Source organism: Equus caballus, chromosome 15 (genome assembly GCF_041296265.1).
Source record: "Equus caballus isolate H_3958 breed thoroughbred chromosome 15, TB-T2T, whole genome shotgun sequence".
NCBI lineage: Eukaryota > Metazoa > Chordata > Mammalia > Perissodactyla > Equidae > Equus > Equus caballus.
Genome location: NC_091698.1, coordinates 75,225,499 through 75,247,543, shown reverse-complemented (window position 1 = coordinate 75,247,543; position 22,045 = coordinate 75,225,499). Strand labels below are relative to the sequence as shown.

General features: G+C 35.6%; 1 protein-coding gene across 15 annotated transcripts in view; it reads right to left on the bottom strand.

Moving 5' to 3' along the window:
- Positions 1-22,045, bottom strand: part of ATL2 (atlastin GTPase 2) — a 63,984-nt gene that overhangs the window by 25,106 nt on the left and 16,833 nt on the right. For 6 of the 15 annotated variants that reach the window (XM_023619213.2, XM_070236420.1, XM_023619212.2 and 3 more), the window contains exon 2: positions 11,109-11,353. The exons of 2 other annotated variants lie outside the window; for them this stretch is intronic. In XM_023619213.2, the coding sequence (XP_023474981.1) occupies positions 11,109-11,353 (245 nt within the window). Of the gene's footprint in view, positions 1-9,025; positions 9,114-9,280; positions 9,561-11,108; positions 11,354-12,272; positions 12,481-15,478; positions 15,586-22,045 lie in introns of those variants that run through there. 7 more of the 15 variants (XM_070236424.1, XM_070236426.1, XM_070236425.1 and 4 more) reach the window with 6 other exon arrangements.

Here is a 22,045-nt window from a genome sequence, read left to right as displayed (position 1 = left end):
ATATTGTACTGGAGGTTCTAGCCACAACAATTAGCCAAGAAAGAGATAAAAGGTATTCATATTGGAAAAGCAGTAAAACTATTTCCACAGGCACGTCTCACAGATATGCAGATTCGGTTCCAGACCACTGCAATAAAGCAAATATCACAATAAAGCAAGTCATACAAGTTGCTTGGCTTCCCAGTGCATATAAAAGTTATGTTTATACTATAATGCAGTCTATTATGTGAACAACAGCATTATGTCTAAAAAACAACATACATACCTTAATTAGAAAATACTTTATTGCTAAAAATTGCTAACCATCAACCAAGCCTTCAGGAGTCGTAATCTTCTTGCTGGTGAAGGGTCTTGCCTCAATGTTGATGGCTTCTGACTGATCATGGCTGCTGAAGCTTGGGGTAGCTGTAGCAAGTTCTTAAAATAAGACAACAATGAAGTTTGATACATCAATTGCCTCTTCCTTTCACAAACAATTTCTCTGAAGCATGCGACCGCTGTTTGAAAACATTTTACCCACAGTAGAACTTCTCTCAAAATTGGTGTCAATCCTCTCAACACCCTGCCACTGCTTTATCAACTAAGTTTATTAATATTCTAAGTCCTTTGTTATCATTTCAACAATCTTCACAGCATCTTCACCAGGAGTAGATTCTATCTCAAGAAACCACTTTGTTTGCTCATCCATAAGATCAACTCATCCATTAAAGTTTTATCATGAGATCGCAGCAATTCAGTCACATCTTCAGGCTCCACTTCTAATTCTAGCTCTCTTGCTATTTCCACCACATGGCAGTTATTTCCTCCACTGAAGTCTTGAACCCCTCAAAGTCATCCATGTGGGTTGGGATCAACTTCTACCAAACTCCTGTTAATGTTGATATTTTGACCTCGTCTCAAGAATCACAAATGTTTTTAATGGCATTTAGAATGGCGAATCCTTTCAGAAGGTTTTCAATTTACTTTGCTCAGGTCCATCAGAAGAATCACTATTATGGCAGCTATAGCCTTACAAAATATATTTCTTAAATATTAAGACTTGAAAGTTGAAATTACTCCTTGATCCATGGGCTGCAGAATGGATGCTGAGTTAGCAGGAATGAAAGCAATGTTCATCTCGTTGAATGTCTCCATCAGAGCTCTTGGGTGACCAGGTATATTGTCAACGAGCAGTAATGTTTTGAAAGGAATCTTTCTCTCTGAACACTAGGTCTCAACAGTAGGCTTAAAATATTCAGTAAACCATGTTATAAACAGATGTGCTGTCATCTAGGCTTTGTTGTTCCATCTATAGAGCACAGGCAGAGTAGATTTAGCATAATTCTTAAGAGTCTTAGGATTTTTGGAATGGTAAATGAGCGCTGGCTTCAACTTAAAAGTCATCAGCTGCATTAGTCCCTAACAAGTCAGCCTGTCCTTTGAAGCCAGGCACTGACTTTTCCTCTCCAGCTATTAAAGTCCTAGATGGCATCTTCTTACAATATGAGGCTGTTTCGTCTACACTGAAAATCTGTTGTTTAGCGTAGCTACTTTCATTAATTATCTGAGCTAGATCTTCTGGATAACTTGCTGCAGCTTCTACATCAGCACTTGCTGCTTCACCTCACACTTTGAACTTATGGAGATGACTTCTTTCCTTAAACTTTGTGAACCAACCTCTGCTAGCTTCAAACTTTTCTTCTGCAGCTTCCTCACCTCTTTCAACCTTCATAGAATTGAAGAGAGTTAGGGCGTTGCTCTAGATCAGGCTTTGGCTTAAGGGAATGCTGTGACTTGTTTGATCTTCTATCCAGACCACTAAAACTTCCTTCATCTCAGCAATAAGGATGTCTTGCTTTCTTATCATTTGTGTGTTCACTGGAGTATCGCTTTTCATTTCCTTCAAGAACTTTTCCTTTGCATTCACAACTTGGCTAACTTTTGACACAAGAGGCCTAGCTTTCAGCCTATCTGGGCTTTCTGATATGGCTTCCTCACTAAGCTTAATCATTTCTAGCTTTTGACTTAAAGTGAGAGACGCGAGGCTCTTCCTTTCACCTGAACACTTAGAAGCAATTGTAGGGTTATTAATTAGCCTAATTTCAATATTGTTGTGTCTCAGGGAGTACGGAGGCCCAAAGCGAGGGAGAGAGACGGGGAATGACGGATCAGTGGAGCAGTCAGAACACACACAACACTTATTAAGTTCATTGTCTTATATGGGCGCAGTTTGTGGCACCCTAAAACAATTACATTAGTAACATCAAAGATCACTGATCACAGATCACCATAACAAATATAATAATGAAAAAGTCTGAAATACCGTGAGAATTACCAAAATGTGACACAGAGACACAAAGTGAGCAAATGCTGCTGGAAAAATAGTGCCGACAGACTTGCTCAATGCAGGGTTGCCACAAATCTCCAATTTGTTAAAAAAAATGCAATTATCTGCAAAATGCAAGAAAATAAGGTAAGCCTGTGTTTACAGATGACATGATCTTGTATACAGAAAACTCTAAAGAATCCACTAAAAAGCTATTGGAACTAATAAATGAGTTAAGCAAGGCTGTAGGATACAAGATCAATATCCAAAAATCAATCGTATTTCTGTAAACTTGCAATGAACAATCTGAAAATGAAATTAGGAAAATATCATTTATAATAGCATCAAAAAAGGGAATAAATTTAACAAAAGAAGTGTAAAATATACTCTGAAAACTACAAAACATTTTTGAAAGAAATTTAAAAAGCTCTAAATAAATGGAAAAACATCCCATGTTCATGGGTAGGAACACTTCATATTAAGATGGCAATTCCCCAAACTGATCTTTCAGATTCAACCCAATCAGCAACAGAATTCCAGCTCACCTCCCACAGAAATTGACAAGTCTAAATTTATAGAGAATTGCAAGGGACCTAGAATAGACAAACAATCTTGAAAAAGAACAAAGTACGAAGACTCTCATTTCCTGATTTGAAAACTTACTAAAAAGCAACAGTAATCAAGACAGCCTGGTACTCACATTAGATATATAGATCAACAAAATAGAAGTGAAAGTCCAGAAATAAATTCATATGTCTATGATAAACTAATTTTCAACAAGGGTGCCAAGACCATTCAACAGGGAAAGAAGAGTCTTTCCAACAGATGGTGCTGGGACAAATGGAGAGGCATATACAAAAGAATGAAACTGGACCCTTACCTCATACAATTACTATTCATTATTATATATTAATGTATTATTACATATAATTAGTAGATATATTATATATTAATATTTATTCATATGAGTATAGTATTATTCATAAGCCAAAAGGTGGAAACAACCCAAATGTCCATTAACTGATGAATGGATAAATAAAATGTGGTATATCTATACAATAGAATATTATTCAGTCTTAAAAAGGAATGAAGTACCAATAATGCTACAACATAAATGAATCTTTAAAACATGACTCTAAGTGAAAGAAGCCAGTCACAAAAGACAACATATTAGATGATTTCATTTATATGTATGTCCAGAAGAGGCAAATCTATAGAGACAGAAAATAGATTAGTGGTTCCTTGCGGGGGGGGGGGGGGGGTTTGGCAGCAGGCCCTGGGGAGACAGGGAGATGGTAGCTAAAGGATACAGAGGTTCATTTTTTTCATTTTGAGGTGATAAAATGCTCTAAAATTGATTGTGGTAATGGTTATGCAACTGTGAATATACTAAAAGCCATAGAACTATGCACTTTAAGTGGATGAATTCTATGATATGTGAATTATATCTCAATAGAACTGTCAAAAGAAAAACAAAAAATCAAATACACTCAGTATACAAACTTAACCAAGACTCCCAGTCATACAAAATCCACCCCATATAATATTACAGAAGTTTAGGAGAAAAATGAATAGTCTACTGGAGATTCTGTTAAATGTCTATATACTACTGCTACGTGGCATAAATCCCATGCAAGCTTTTTTTTGTGTGAGGAAGATTCTCGCTGAGCTAACATCCGTGCCAATCTTCCTCCATCTTGTACGTAGGATGCAGCCACAGCATAACTTGATGAGTGGTGTGTAGGTCCACACCTGGAATCCGAACATGCAAACCCCAGGCCACCAAAGCGAAGAGCACGAACTTAACCACTATGTCACCAGGCCGGTCCCATAAACTTGCTCCTTGATGAAAGAATTACAGTGAACATTCTCCAAAGCATCTATAGAAAATGCATCCCATTAGTTATTTTTTAAAAAAGTTTCAAAGAGTGAGAACAAAGAAATCCTGAACTAAAAGTCACGAGTTGAATAGCAAAATTGTTGTGGGGCAATAGGGGAAGAAGAGATGAGGATAATTACTTAAAAGAAAATTTCTCCTCTCAAAACAGTTAATGTTAATATAAAAGGAACCTAAATTATACAAGACTGTTAAACTCCCTAAATGTCTTAAAACTGGTAATTGTCAGTGCCTATGCCTAACAGTACATTACTTAAGATATTCCTCAATAAATGACCTAAATAAAACCAATTACTTTAGAAATAGTAATTTTAACTTACAGGAAACAAAGATTCCAGAACGGGAAAAGATCTTCTGGAACAAATAATTTATGTTCTCTCAAGTCCAAAATCAAAATATGTGATGACACAGGTAGCATAATTTTAATGATATTACAAAATAGGCAGTACATACATTGCGGCTGAAAACTGGAAAGCTATTTCAAAGGCTACAAATGACAGAACATTTTCAGGGAATATACACGAATGCAACCAAGAAAGTCTCTCCTACGACAACACAATAAGGACTCTGAACAATATATTGTAGACTCCTCCATCTCATCTGTTTCTGATTCCTCTAGCTTTGGCAAAATTTGGTGAAGTTTTTCTAAAGGAAATTACTCACACTAATTTTAAACCTACATATGAAAGAACAGAAAATTAGTTTCAATTCAGAAATCAAAATCTAGGGGGGAAAAAAATCCAATGTGCCAATGGAAAGAAAGTAGTCCACAGTCCACATCACTTCTATATCCAACCCCTTAGCTTATATTCAGGGGAAAAAATAAGTCCACCGATTTTTATTTTCCTTATTGACGCTTAAAATTCGAATCAAATTTTGCCTCCTTCTTGCACAGGCAAAAATAGTAACAACATAAAATTTAAAATTTCATCAGCTTGTTACAAAAGTTACATACAGTGTTTCACTTGTAATAAGTGAAGTATTCAAAAGCAAATTCAGTTAAAGTAATAATTAAATGAATAAGCTAAACTTCTACATTAAATCTGGCAACAGTTTTATGAGCATATGAACCTGTATAGCATATGATGACTTAAAATAACAAAATGCAAACTTATCAGAATGGCTAAAACTAAAAAGACTAACAGTACTGTTTATAAGACGAAAAGTAACTATAAGCCTCTTACATTGCTGGTGGAGGTGTAAATTAGTAAAACCACTTTGGAAAAAAAATTTGGCAGTCCCTTACTAAAGTTCAATAGGTATTTACTCTCTGACCCAGCATTTCTACTCCTGAGTATAAACTCAACAGAAATAAGTGCTTACGTCACCAAGACTTGTACAAGAATGTTCATGGTATCTTTATTCATAATAGACAAAAATTACAAACAACCCATATGTCTATCAACAAAAGAAGGGGTAAAAATTGTGATATCTTCATCCAATGAAATACCACTCAGCAATAAAAAATAACAATTATCGATACAACATGATAACAACATGGATAAACATTTTAGACAATGTTTAGTGGGGGGAAAAAACAGACACAAGAGTGCATACTTTACGATTACATTTATGTGAATTTCAAATGTAGGCAAAACTAATCTATGGTGATATAAGTCAGAATAGTGGTGGACCCTGAGAGCTGGAGATAGTAATAACCGGGAGGGGGAATGAGAGAGCCTTCTGGAATGCTAGTCTCTTTCTTGATCTGAGTGGCAGTGGTTAGAAAAGCATAAGTACATAAAAATTCACTGGTTATACTAAAATTTATGCACTTTATTGTACGTAAGTTATACCAGAAAAACAATAAACAATAAAATGAACCTAGGAAGAAACTTTTAAAAATATTGTTCTTCCTCTAAATACAATTCTTTCCTGGAAAAGAACATGAAACAAACCAAGTTATTCTTCATGGATTCCACACATTTCCCACAAGTCTTACATCTCAGACACTATTAGGCTTAGAGAAAAAGGTGAGATCGAGTTCAGCATCCCATACAGTTTATTCTGAGACATGTATGCTTCTGGCAAATTATATGTAGCAGCACATATGATCCTTAAAGACAGTTCTTACCCCTTATCTCTGGAAGCAGTTCTGGGAGCAGCTCTTTAAATAGTAAAGAATAAAAACTATATATAGTTACCCTTAAAATGCTTCAGCAATAAGTTAAAAATTGGAGTCAAAACTCTTTACTCATTAAGCATAGATATCAGTGGGCAGCAAGAAAAGTTACCTTGCATGTACTCTTGTCAGTCTATTTCAACTTTTGAAGTAAAGACTGAAAAATGCACATTTACAAAAGAATAATTCAGTGTAGTTATGAAAAAGGACCAAACATCATTTTACATAGCAGTCTTGAGAATAAAGGCTTTGGCATCAAATTGCCTGGTCCAGAATCTCAGCCTTGCCACTTACTTTGGGCCTCATTTCTTCAATTACCAAGTTGAAATACTAATATTTCTGTCTAGGGTTATTGTGAATATTGAGTAGATAATCTGTTAAATGTTTAGTAATCAGAGTACCTAGAACTCAGTAAAGATTCAAAAACTGTTACCTTAAAAGATATATGTGCCTGCTCATGGAAGAATACACCACCTATGAAGTGGTCTTGCCAAAAGTCGAACCTGAGTCTGATCAAGTCTCTAGATTCAACTGACAATTTACAGGAAATTCATAGGACAAAGGAACATCTAAAACTACACCAACAGGATATAAATCAGCAAACCCCAATTAGGAAACTATAAGACCAACAGTCAGTTTCTTCAAGAACAAACAAACTGCCAAGAAAAAGAGATGGAGGGAAACCTACAAAGAGTTAAAACACTTTAAAGACAACCAATCACAATGTGGACCTCAATTGGTTGGATCTTGATTCAAACAAACTTAAAAAGTAAAGCATCTGAGGCAACTGGAAAAGTGATCACTTATAAAATATTACATAACTTAAGGAATTAATTGATTTTTATGTATGATAACAATATTACTGTAATGTCCAAGAGATACATACTGAAATATTTACAAATGAAATGATATATCAACATACTTCAGAAAATATATAAAGTGAGAAATGAGTTGGGGTACAGATAAAACGAGAAAAAAACAGGAAATGATATAAAAATGGAAGCAACTCTGCACGGAAGTAAGAATCCTTATCTAGAAGGGTTCAGTAACAGTTATCTCCACTACTTAGTGTTTAATATATCCCAAGTATTAAGTTTTACATACATTATATAATTTAACTCTATCAAAATTAAGTTTTGACCTTCCTAAACTGATTCTTAGAAGTGAAATTACTTTTACATGACAATTTGATCAGCATATTTCTAACAATTTCTATTGACACGGGAGTAATTTACTTCACTTTGGAAGCATGTGATTCACAAAAATCAGCTTACTAAAACTTGTAAATCAAAGCAAATATCCATTGACAGTTAAATGGATAAATAAAATGTGGTATAATCATATAGTGGAATACTAAAGTAACAAAAATAACGAACTATCACTACATGCAAAAACATGGGTACATTTCACAGATACCTTAATGAAATAAACCAAATACAAACCCCTATGGTATGATTTCATTCATGTCAAGTTCAAAAACAGGCAAAACTAGTCTGTGGTGAGAGAGTTCAGAATAGTGGTTACCTTTTGGGGGGTGGATATTAACTGAGAGAGAGAAAACAAAGTGAGGGTTCTATATCTTCACCTACGTAGTGGTAATATGGGTGTATACATATGTAAAATTTCATCAAGCTATATACACTTAAGATTTGTGCACACTTTTCTTTATGTAAATTATACTTCAAAAAAAAAGAAGAAAAATTTTTAAAAAGATAAAACACATTTACCCAAACTTCACTCCTAAACAACCAAATCAGCATTTGAAAGGGAAAGAGTACTCTCGAGTAGTATACACAAAAATTTCGAAAAGTCAACCTCCCTCCCACCACCATCACCAATTCCGTCTCTCATTACAGATTTTAATCTCCTCTTGTGTAACTCCCTACTTTTGCACATGAAATAATATGGTGATTTTTTTTAAAATACTGATATAATAGACCTAATAGTTCCATGTAAATTATTTTAACTATTTTATTCCGTAACTTTGAGAGTTACTTTTACAAGTAATACACATTTTACTTACAAATTATTAGGTATATCAACAATACTTGAATTTCTGTGATATTCCTCATATATGACATTCACAGTGAATGTCATATGTGATACCCTTCTAAGTTCAAAATGTTTCCTGTATTACGAATTCAATAAATCAGCAATTCTAGTAACACTCTCATGTTACACATTTCATGGTAAAAGCTTAACTATAATAACTGATTAATTCTGACATGAGGAAATTTATCCTAGAGGAACTTTTAGTTTACCTCTCAAGTTTACAAAAAACTAATTTAAACTTTCCTCCTATACGTCAAGTAAAAACAGCCTAACTTTTCATAATACAAGCAGTATAGCTCAAAAAACAAACTGTACAAGAAGCTATTTACTTCACAAGAAAGTGAGACCTAAAAGTCAGAATTTCCCTTATAATTTGGAAATGTTTGGTAAAAACCTCAGAATATTCTTAGTTTTAAGGACTTAGTTACTAAAGTTTTTGTTTTTAGCCAATATAAAGAGCTTACATTCAGCCTTGTGTTATGTATGATTCCTTTACTAACTACTCAAAATGATAACACTCATCTATTCTTAAATCATAAAGTAAAATATTTACCTTTAGTTCCTTTAGTGAACTGCACCCTTACAAAAAGTGACTCAGGTCAATACAGAAGACATATAAAGTCAGTATAAGCCAATGCTTGTCTCCTACCTTCTTCAGCTAGCATCCCACCTTTGCAGGCATATAATGAATTAAATCCAAAACTATCCCATTGTTATGTCTCCCTTACTTTCATCTCCTAGAAAAAACATGACCCACCACTAAATCAGTATAAGTAGAGGCATGTTATCCCAAAAATTAGACACTGTTTAATGCAATTTTCAATTAACAGAATAAGATTATTTATATCAGGAATTCTACATGGAAACCTTACAAATGAAAATTTAAAAAGATATTTCAGCTTACAAGCCAACAAGCAGGTGTGTATTCACTCAAGGCCTCATAACCTTTCAGAGGCTTCAGTGTCTCCCCCAGGAAAGGGGGAATTCTATTAGTTCAGAGACTGTAAACACATGACACATGTGTGGGCTGCTACTCCCTCCCTACCCCCCCCCCCGCCCCCGCCAACAGCTACTACTAATTGATCAGAGATGGAATCAGAAATAGCACCTGAGGTGAAACTTATCCGTCATTGCTTGACCAGAGATCTAAGCTTCTTTTCCCTTCTAACATTCTACTGTCTGTGACCTAATTGGAATCAAATACAGCTGCAGTGAACAGCTCAGACACACACAGATACGATATACACAAGCTAACTTAAGGAGTTAGAAACTCAAAGTACAGGAATTGTTTATCATCTTTAAATGTATAGTTTCTTTTTAAAAGAATATGCCACTATTTATACATTTTTCTATTTCAGATGTAAAACTCTGGGAAATAATAAAGTCTAAATGGAAAAACTTTAAAATACTATATCTTTCTCTGTAGTACACTGTAAAATAGTGTTCTTTTATATGAACTACATTCTTGATACTCAGGCATACTTGAACATGCCTAACGAGATACCTAGGAAAAGAATTTACTGACAAGCTTCCTAGAAACATCAACTGAGAATGTTTACCTTATTACTCATCTCAAGATGCATACCCAGTTACAGATTATATAGAACTCGTAAAGGGTAAGCACCTTGACTGGTGCTTAGACAACGACAAAATGCTGTCAAAGTGTTACTGCCACCATCTTCATGTGGCTTCTGAATGTCAAAAGCCCCCTGCAAAGGCCTTCCCCCTAAATGTTCCACTCCAAATTTCCAGTCCTTCTTGGTCCCTATCAAACTCTCATTCCCTCAGTCCAATCTTCAACTGTTAGAAAAACATTCTGATTCAAGTGAAATTTTTTTGCTTTTTTTTTGCTTTTTTTCAGGGGAGAAAGTCAAAGTCAGGGAAGGGGAGGGAAGTAACAATTGTCTAGTAACATCAAAAAGTGAAATGGGTAGAGAGAGGGAGAATCATTGATCAAATAGAAAATAAGTGCTTACCATGGGCCAGTTATTGTGCTAGGCTTGGGAGACATGGTAATCAAGATGAGGCCCACTCCTGACAGAGGTTAAACCAGCCAGGAAAAATAAGGAAAAACTCAAATAGTATCAACGAAACACATGACCTGTGCTATGAAAGTTGGGAAGAGGATACAACATAGTCTCAAAAACCAGAGGTGGCCTCCTATAAAAAGATTAGCCAAGGGTATAGCAACATATGAGAAATAACACGACACACTCAAGGAAACGCAAAAACTATAGTATACCTGACACACAGAGGCAAGAGATGTGGCTCAGAGATCATGGAAGCCACTCTAAGGAACTGGACTTGATCTTAAAAAGTAATAATCTGAAGGTGACTTATTTGAGGAGCATAGGTGTACTTTTACAAAAGTTTCTTAAGCCTACTTCACCCGTTGTTGTAAAGGTGATCAAGAAGGGGAAGGTGTAGGAAACAGCAAAAAGGCAGAGATGAACAGTACTTCAGAGATTCAGACATCCTGGGTAGGGGCTACAATGCCTGGAACATAGATGCTCAATCATATACATCAATATACACTATACACAAAAGGGAATTAAGGATATGAATAAGAATCAAGAGCTCACACAAACCATCTTAACTGAGAGGTCTTATCAAGAACTGTATTTTTGTAATATTAAAGATATAGTTCTTACTGTTTTTTGTCTTTCTAAGCAAGGTTGATTGGTTGCTAGCTTTTGTTTTTAACTGGGTTCAATTTAAAAGACACTATTCACCTTGTTATACATATATCTAAGCATGAAGTCCAGCAGAAATGATTTCCCTTTACGAAAAGCTCCTGCCACGGATACCACTACTATGTTAAGATCTCGTATGTGCTCCTGTAGCAATATCTGCTCCAAAGCTTCTTCATCAAGCTCAAAATTATGGTCATCTTCATGTGCAAGAACAATCTGTACTGGACATGGTTTCTTCATAACCTCATCAGAGTTTACTAGGTCATCATCTTCATAATTCTCACCTAGAATTAAAAAAAAAGAAACAGGTTAATTCATGCATTACAAACTTTTCCTAAAGGATCACAACTAAAGCAAATTCCAAATAACTTCCCCCTATTATAGGTCATTTGAAAATAGTTAGAAAAAGTGATGTTCAGGTACATTTGGATTTCTCACTCCCTCTATAACAGGACCAAGAATACTGGTAACATTTCTCACTATATATACAGAAAAGCAACAATACTAAGTATGGCCTCTATCTCAATTAGGTCATAAGAGCTAAATGTAAGCAGTAGTTGTTCTTGAGCACTGCATTATTTTATAAACAATTTTTGCTACATATGCACACAGAAGCTAGAAGCTAGATTTGAAGGAGGGCAATAAATTTCACCTAATAATTCAGATTTCGATTTTCCCTGTAGGAATCACCTTGGAAATTACTCCAAGTTACAAAGATTAAAACATATATATGAATTGTAAACATTATTTTTCATTCTGAAACTTAAAAGGCTAAGGTCCTAAGAAGTTTCCAAAAATGACACTCATGATAAAGCAAACAAATCCCTAATTTAGTAAGAGTAACCTAATAGTACAAGCTTCCCTTATTAAAGCAAAACACAGAATTAATGTTTTAGTGGAAGACAAGAAGAACGGTCAGTGAGGTGCAGAGGCATAACTGAGTTTCATCTGCCTCTAGGGCTCTTCTTCACTAAACAACACAGCCACCACTTCAAAATTACGCAGCCCCCCAAAACAAAGGGAGAGTTTACATAGCTCTCCCTTTGTTCATCCAGCACACCAAAAGAAGGCAATCTTTGCAGAGGAGGCTTAACAGCAAAGAAATAACTATAGAACATGTAACAACAGAGATAAATGTCTAAGGTTTAGGTTTCTGTTCTTCAAAAACAAAAACATAATAGTTAAGTTTCAGAGGGTATCTACCTTGTTTGGCTTGATCAACTGCTTGATCCCAAGTAGCAAGAAGTTACTCCTGGGGACATTATCCTCTCTCACATCAACATTTTTAGGAAACTCTCCCCTTGAGCCTGTGTACTAAGTGTCAGTTTCCAATCTAAGGAGACATACAGTATCTACCATACTCAATGCAATGACACTTCCTCCTCTCCTAGGAGATAGTCCGCTAAAGAACGGTGCATTATTAGTCAACAGTGAGACAATACCTTATCCACATAACCACTATTCTCAGAGCAAAGATTATATACCTATATTAATGGATTTTTAATGTCTTTACACAGAGAAACATCTAGCCTACTTGATTTGCAAAGACTATTAGAGCCTTTACCTCCACATCACAAGGCACCTTTAACTGTACACAGGAAAATCAACAACACAATTTCAAAATATGCTGCAAACACTGACAATACAACACAAAGAGCAAGCAATATCAAAAGAGAATCTTTGAAAGTAAAAGCAATCAATATTTAATTTAAAAAGGCAGTATCATTGCCTGCTTCAATGATATACAGATATAGCCAGACATGCTATCTGAATGCACGAAAAGTAAATTTTCCAGGAAAGGTCAACACAGTTAAATTCCAATTTAATGTATACTTAGTGGGCCAGATAAATGACAAAACAGTATGCAAATTGTGTGATTAAAAGCTTCCAAGCTTAATTAGTAGTTAAGACCAAGAACTAGGGAGCAAAACCGCCTAGGTGCATGTCACTTAACTTCTCTGTGCCTTCTTTCTCATCAGTAACGTGGATAATCACAGTACCTACCCCAGAGTTGTCACCAGGATTAAATGAGCTGAAATATGCATGGTACATAGTAAGCACTATAGGTGCTTGTTATTAAGGCAACAGTAATTTTTAAACACTCAATCCCACAGGAGAAGCTTTTATTTACACCTTGAAAGGCTACAACTCTACACTGAAGTTCAATTGACCAGTGTAGCTATGTAATGACATCATTATCCACCCATTTGTTCAGGCACAAATCTGGGGGCTGTCCTTGATTCATCTCTCCTTTTCCTTACCCCTAAATCTAATCAACAACCGAGTTTTTAAATTTGTCTTCATTCAAAATTTCAAATGATACCATCCCTGTTCCCATCATCACCATCTTATCTCACTTAGAGTGGTACCTAATGGGTCTCCCTTCTTGCCCCCCCCACTCCAATTCAATCCAATCTCCACAGAGTAGCAACTAAGTAATGTAGTTAAATATAAATGTGATTAAGTCTCTCTCCTTCTAAAAATCATTATTACAGAGAATTAACAAATAAAATCCCACATATTGTTTTACCAGATCCCGTACTGTCAAATCTCTCCTATCCCATTTGGTGCTACTCTCCCCTTTGTAAACTAAAATAGACAAGCTAGCCTTTTTTCAGGTTCTTATGCTATTAAACTCTTTTTAGACTCATATTTGACTCATGATATTCCTCTGCCTGGACTACTCTTTCCCACGTTGTTCCCCTAATCAATTCATACTTATTCCGTAAGTCTCAGTTTAAATGTCATTTCCTCAGGAATATCTTCCCTAAGGCTTCTAACCAAATAGTCCTTCTATACTCCCCCAATCTTAATCCACCCATCATTTGAATATTTATGTATTTATTATATGTCTCCCCTCCTAGATTGCCAATCCTCTGCTTAAAACCCTTAATCAGTTTCCCACTGTAACCAAAAATATAGAGGGGAAAAAAATGAAAATTCCAAGTTCCTTACGAGGGCCTCTGAAGTCATGTGATCTGGCCCCTGCAATCTGGCTCTCTTGCTGTTCCCTGAACAGGCCAAACCCGTTCCCCCCATTAGAATCTTTGTCCTGTGTTCTCCCCTGTCTAGAATGCTCTGTCCCTAGAAATTCACATGGCTTACTTCTCCATCATCTAGGTCTCAGCTCAGATGTTATCTCCTCATTGTGGCCTTCCTCAACCACTCACAGTCCAAATTACAGGCCCCTCCTCATCACTTTAACGAGACAGGTTTTTTTCATAGCCCTTTTCAATATCTAAAATAACCTCTTTTCATTTGTTTGCGTGAGTACTTTATATCTCCCCCTCCACAGAATGTATCCACCACAAAAATAAGGATCCCAATCATCCTGTTGACCACTCTATCTCCCAGCACCTAGAACACTGCTTGGCACCTAGCAGGTGCTTAATAAATATTTCCTGAATGAAAAATGTACAGATTTTACTCAGGAGTTTTATACCTGCCCCTATCTATTTTATAAGCAAATTTGACAATCATGTAATTATTTTGGGGAAATACTTCTAGCAACTCAAGAGTAGTATATTTATCACAAAGTTACTATTAAAAGTATGAAGCCCCACCAAGTAATACACTTTAATTAGAAAGAATTCAAAATTAGTAAGTGCTAAAATATCACAGTGACCAAATTTGGACATTGTTGATTTTGTTAAGACCAACAGTCTTGTTTACCGTTATAAAGAAAGCATTAGTTGGTAAATAACAAAAACAAACAAACCACTTGGCAGGAAATCTTTGTTAACTTGAAATCTCACCTAGATTAGCTGACTATAGTTACCATGTGGCCAGTTTTTTCTCATTAGCATGGATAAAGATATGTACCTCAGATATACAGGCAGCCTGTGTCTACATATTTGTCACCATTTCTAGTCTACAGACTTCCAAAGTATAGGAAATATGTTTCAAAGGTACAATGGCCCACAACAACACGATTCACCTAAGTCTACTACCCCCATCATGATTTCTCTACCAAATTTGGACTAACTACAGATAAAGTACTTCGTTCACCAAATACTGGTATAGGCGACCCAATAAAAGACAATTATATGTAAATTTCATTAGAATACCTGCAAATATAACATTCAGTGATTACGCACAATTGGAGGTCTTTTTAAATTTAGTACTACTCCAAGATTTTAAACTGGAGTTAAACCCTATGTAGAAAATAGTGATTTTATTTCCATTCTTCAATGCCAAGAAATTACTGGGAAACTAGATTTCAGCCATCCCAACAGATTTTCCTCATTCACTGTTTCAAGTTAGTTCTCCCCCACTCCAGCCCCCAAATGGATCTTTCAAAGTCAAAGCTGAAAGACAACTACAGATGATCAACTGTTCCTCAAAAATTTCTCCATACCCTAACACTAGGTGTACTTAACCTATTTGCCACAAGGCCTACAAAAAGATACCTGTCTTAGTTAAAAAGATCAGTAGTTGCCAGAGGTTAAGGGGGGAAGGAGAGATGACCAGGTGGAGCAGAGAGGACTTTTAAGGCGGTGAAACTATTCCCTATGATGCTATAATGGTATATACATGTCATTACATATTTGTCAAAACCCATAAAATATACAACTCCAAAAGTGAACCGTCATGTAAACAATGAATTTTCAATGATAATGATGTGTCAATGAAGGTTCATTAATTCTAACAAATATGACACACTGATGTGGAATACTGATTCTGGGGTAGGCTATGGGTGTGAGAGGATACGGGTTATACAGGAACTCTGTACAGCCGGCCCTCCATAAGATACCGAACATGTACAGGTTTTCTTTTCTTGTCATTATTCCCTAAATAATACAGTATAACAACTATTTACATAGCATTTACATTGTATTAGGTATTATAAGTAATCTTGAGATGATTTAAAGTATATGGGAGGATGTGTGTAGGTTATTTGCAAATACTATGCCATTTTCTATAACACACTTGAGCATCTGCAGATTTTGGTATCCTCAGGGGTCCTGGAATCAACCCCACTTGGTTACTGAGGGATGACTATACTTTCTGCTCAATTTTGCTGTGAACCTAAACCTGCTCTAAAAAATAAAAGCCTAGCAAAAGTTTTAAAAGACCTGTCTTTTTGATTGCTGTTTAATCATACTTTATCTTAAATTTGCCAAATTCATACATTCAGCATGTATTCCAAAAGCAAAATTTACATGTCAGGACTGACCTAGATCCATCTGCAAATTTCAAGCATCATTATAAGCTAAGACAATAAACAGGTGCCACAAATCTGCATTACAATAAAATGTTACTAACGTTAGATTCAAACTAAACTTGTAGAAAGAGAACCAAGTAAAGAGTAGTTCACTTTTCCAAAGCAATAAAAATTATTATTCACATTCCAAATAAAAACATGAAACAAATTTTTATGGAAAGTAGCCTGCATTCAGTCTACTCAATCTATTTACAAAAATTAGCTATTCTACAAAAGCAAAATAATGTACTTTGTACATTATACTATTTATTATTTGTACAAAATAATGTACTTTGGTATCTGGTACTTGAACCTCAACATTTATACTCTACAACCAAATGAAAACAGTATCTAAGTATTCAAAAGTTTATCCGAGCACATATTTTTAAAAGCCTTAAAGAGGTTATCCCATGGTAAACTTATTTCTAGGAATTTATTATAAGAAAATAAACACTGGGGACCAGCCCCGTGGCCGAGTGGTTAAATTTGCGAGACTCCCCTTTGGCAGCCTGGGGTTCACCGGTTCATACCTACACACCACTCATCAAGCCACACTGTGGCAGTATCCCACGTAAAAGAACTAGGATGACCTACAATTAGGATATACAACTATGTACTGGGGCTTTGGGGAGAAATGGAAAAAAATAAATAAATAAACAAAGATGCTAACAAAGATATACAAGTTTATTTACCAGTGTCATTTATGGTAGTGAAAACTAATGTTGAGTGTCTCAAAATTGGAAAGTAGCCTAATAGTCATTTTAACCACATGTTGACATACTATGCAGCTTAACAACACACACATCTACTTAAGAAATTAAGGATATTAAAAGTATCAGGATAAAATAAGCAGGAAAAATGCAAATCACAAAATACTACAAATCATCCTCAATTCTGTTTTGATTTGTCTTTAAAAACATAGGTTCACTTAGGAAAAACAAAAACGAAACAACATTTGGGACACCCTCTTCCAGTCATTAGAGTAACTGGTACCAGACTGGCCCTCTGCCACAAAATGTAAAACTAGACAAAATACATGAGGCATCTTTTCTCAAGCATTGAACAGGCAGAAGACAGTAATCTCTGAGAGAAGAAAACTCACAAGTGAGTCCCATGATCACCTGCCTCCCACCTCCCACTCACCTCCACTCTCTGCCTAGGAACAATTTCCTAAACACAGCATGGGGAACCAAAGCACAAGCAAAGATCTGAGTTCAGGACTGCGAAAGCAGCGGGAACCTGTGAGGCAGGAAACAGAGAAAAAGAAGCCATGCAGAGGTGGAGCCCAGAAGTCTTTGGCCAAGAGCAACACGGGTGCAAGGGAACACAACACTATGCAAAGCTTACCAGAAAATAGCTACTACAGGGTTGAATGAGGTAGAGAACACCAGAAGTCAAACAGCATTAGGACACTTGGGCATTCTGGGCCAGCCGTGGTGGAGAGATCTTATGAACACCTAGGGCATCAAACTAAGACAACAGAAAGGCCACATCTTAGAATTAAAGATCATGTTCTGGAGTAAGATCTACTGAAGATCTACCCAAACAAAGCCTAATACTAAGATTTAAAAATATCTACAATGGAAACAGTTTGGACATTTAGTCCCACCAAGTCAGGAATGTTTCCTCTAAGCTTTCCAGAGATCCACACTAAAAAAGTATAAAGCCAAGCCTACAAAAGGTCAAGACCAACTAGTAATTGAACTGCTCGCCACAAGAAAAACAATTTAACAGAATCCAGAATCTCTACCATGCAAAACATACAACATAAATTATATGATCAGAAATCATTTGACATACAAAGAAAGAGGGAAATGTGGCCCACAGTCACGAAACAAAAGCAATTAATAGAAATCAATCCTGCAATGGCCCAGATGTTAGACTTAATGGATAAAAGCTTTTAAGAAGATATTGTAAATATGTTCAGAGACTTAAAAATAAGGTTTAATAATGGGGCTGGCCCCGTGGCCGAGTGGTTAAGTTCACGCACTCCGCTGCAGGCGGCCCAGTGTTTCGTTGGTTCGAATCCTGGGCGCGGACATGGCACTGCTCATCAAACCACGCTGAGGCAGCGTCCCACATGCCACAACTAGGAGGACCCACAACGAAGAATATACAACTATGTACTGGGGGGCTTTGGGGAGAAAAAGGAAAAAAATAAAATCTTTAAAAAAAAAAAATAAGGTTTAATAAGTGAATAGACAGGGAGTCTCAGCCAAGAAACAGACTATTAAAAAAAAAATGAAAATTCCAGAACTGAAAAGTACAATAATTAAAATGAAATATTCATAGGATGGACTTAACAATAGACTGGAAATAGCAGAACAAAGGGTCAGTGAACTTGCAGACAGACCAAAATTCTCTAATCAGAACAACAAAGAGAAAAAATAATGAAGAAACACTAACAGAGTCTCAGGGACCTGTGGAGCAACAGCCAACGTGTAGTTAGACTACCAGAAGGAGAACAAAGTGAGGATGGAGTTGAAAAAATATTTGAAGATATAATAGTCAAAATGTTACCAAATTTGATGACAGAGACTTACAGATCCAAGAAGCTCAGCAAACCTCAACTAGGGTAAATACAAAGAAAACCACATTAGTCAGACTGCTAAAAACCAAAGATAAAGAGAAAATCTTTAAAGAAGTGGTTGGGGGGTGGGGAGAGAGAATACAAATAACTACTCATCAGAAGTACATAGTAGATATACTGTATGTAGTGTATATAGTAGCTGTCCTTTTAATAGAAAAACAGAGATAGGTTGAAAGTAAAAGGTAGGAAAAAAGATATACCATGCAAATAATCATAGGAAAGCTGATCTAGCATCAAAGTAGACATCAAGATTAGAAGTATTACCAGATATAAATGGGTAATCATCAGAGAGATGTAACAACTCTAAATAAGAGATTAAAAGTTCAGAGAACTAAAGGGAAAAACAGACAAATTCAGAATCATACTTAAAGATTTTAACAACCCTCTCTGAGTAACTGATATAAGGAAACAAAAAATTACCAATACGAATACAGAATAGACAGTTCTGTCCACAAGATACACAAGCCACATGTGTAATTTTAAGTTTTCTGTAATCACATTAAAAAGTAAAAATAAATAATTTTAATATTTTATTTAACGCAATATATCCAACATATTGCCATTTCGACTAATAATCAATATTTTAAAATTAAGATATTTACATTCTCCTTTCACATTGTCTTTGAAATCCACTGTGTATTTTACACTTACAGCACATTTCAATTCAGACACTAAAAGTTTATCAAAAATACATGATCACTTAGATTTCACAAAATTTACAAACTGTTCCAAACATAATTAAAATTTTCCAATAACTGAATCAAATACCAAAAGATCTTTTTCCATTCATGTTTGCATACATGACAAAACTACTTCAGTTTTTCAAATATAAATTAACTAAAATAAAATTCTAAGTTCAGTTCTTTAGCACACTGTCCACATTGCTTTAATATGTATATCCTTGACTGAGGCTGACCATTTTTCTATGTATATTTGTCTTCTCTTGTATGAACTATCTACTAATAATCTAAATAGCTTTAAGAAAACAAAGTGTAAAGTACAACCCAGAAGTTCCTTTAAGCCTACAGTAGCAAATTATTAAATGCTTAAACAGTATTTTGCAGATAGTTTTTCAATCCAAAAAATTTCCGTACTGCTTGCATGTTTAAGAGTACACTGGGGTACCTTGTATACACTACATCATTTAACGCTGAATACTAACCAAAAAGGTTTGTAGTTACTATATATTTGTTTATATAATACTGTATATCTATGATTTACTTCTTACAGAACACTCGGAGAAGAATGCGATTTTCAACGTAACATTATAAAGGAAACTGTGTTTCCCCCATAAGAACAATGTGGTTCTCTCAACTGAATGGGAGTAAAAAGCTGGAACTGGCTATAAATGCAGACTACAGACAGGAAAATTGGTAAGGCTCCATCGCTGCCTCTCTATAAGCACAAATGGGGAAAGCCTCAAATTGAAATGGCTTTACTTTCAATAACCCTACACTGTTTTCATGACCTTTATTAAGATTTCCACAATAAGGATCAAAATTCAACTGTATAACCAACTCAAAACTAAAGACGAGTTTCAAAACTAAGGATGGCTAAATCAGCTGAGGTTAATAATCCAGCTAAAAATCTGGAGTTGTGCTGAACACAAATATGTACTCTGCTCTCTACTTCTGGTCAAGTTTCTTCAAAGTCTGAACTTTTTTGCTTTAACTATGATCTCAAAAAAAAGGTAAATCACCAAATGTCAAATTTTTAAAAAGTAAAAAAAAATGTCACTAGAAATAAAGCATGGCTGGTATGATATAGAATGAAACAGATTTCCTAAAACAGAATCCCAATGAGAAATAATGTAAACTTACAGGAACTAATGATCTGACTTAAGACAATTTACCCAGGAACCAATTAAGCAGTAAGGTCTAAGGTCCTGCACAAATAGAATCCAGTTAGTCTTCACTCCCTAGAAATGGGGAGTTCAAAAAGGCAGCAATGCACAGTGGACTACTAAAACTACTGGGTGAAATGCTGATGGGGTAGATTACAATGGACAGATCAACCCTTAAGCCCCAGAATCAATCTTAACATTACGAAGAGACAATCAGATATTTTGTGGCCCCTGACGTAATGCATCAGAAGGCACAAGACACCACCAATGATGTACTTCTGGGGAAAATTTTTTAAAAACATGAATCTGATCGAGCCTCTACATCTAACTTTGGGGAAGGAACTACAGGAGAGTTCACTACCACCACAGAGATGGGAGTCAGAAACCTCCTGAAAATGAGAAATTCCACTGGACAAGCAAGCTAGGACAAATAAATTGCAAAAGCAAAGGAGAAAAAGGGGGAACCTACAGAAAACAGACCTAAGAGGCATATCAACCAAATGCAATGTGTGGGCCTTGCTCAAGCAAATCAACTATAAAAAACCTGAAACAATCAGAGAAATATGAACTCTCAATATCTGATATTAAGGAATTATTTTTCTAGTGTGATAATGGTACCATAGCTATGTTTTTAAAAATCTTCAATCTTTTAAAGACATAAAACATTCATACAATCTGCTATGTGCTTCAAAATAATCTGGTGGGGAGGCTGGCTATGGGAGAATACATAAACAAAGTGGCCATCATGCTGATAATGGTTGAATCTAGGAGACATGTATACTTGGGTTCCTCAAGTTGATCTCTTCACTTCTGTACATATTTGAAAATTTCCATAATAGAAAGTGTTCTTTGTAAGTAGTGAGGCTAACAAAGGCTTTATTAGGAGATGAAGCAGATCTAAGTACAAAAGACAGAGAAACAGGCTAGTGCTATTAGAAACAAGAGAACATCTCTCAAATATTCTAGAACACTGCTTCTCAACCTTTCTTCTACTTCCACAGCATTTTAGTGCTTGGGAGGGGCAGGAGGGTGCCATGGGGGATCAAAAAAAAATGTTTCAAAATATACAAAACAATGTGAAATGACTGCAAAATTCTGCACCTACCCCACCATTCCCCTCAACTCACTTCCCCAGAAATATAGTTCTAAACACACATCAATTCTTGCCTCCTAAAATCTGGAAGCAAGAACTCTACCCTAAGAAACTCATCTTCAGTTGGTTAACTAAAAGAAGGTACTCACTCTTTAGTAGGAAAAACGCAAAAGAATCAAGTTCAAAATCAAACCCATTAAACACTCAACAAAGAAAACTTTAGGCCCAGATGGCTTCACTGGTGAAT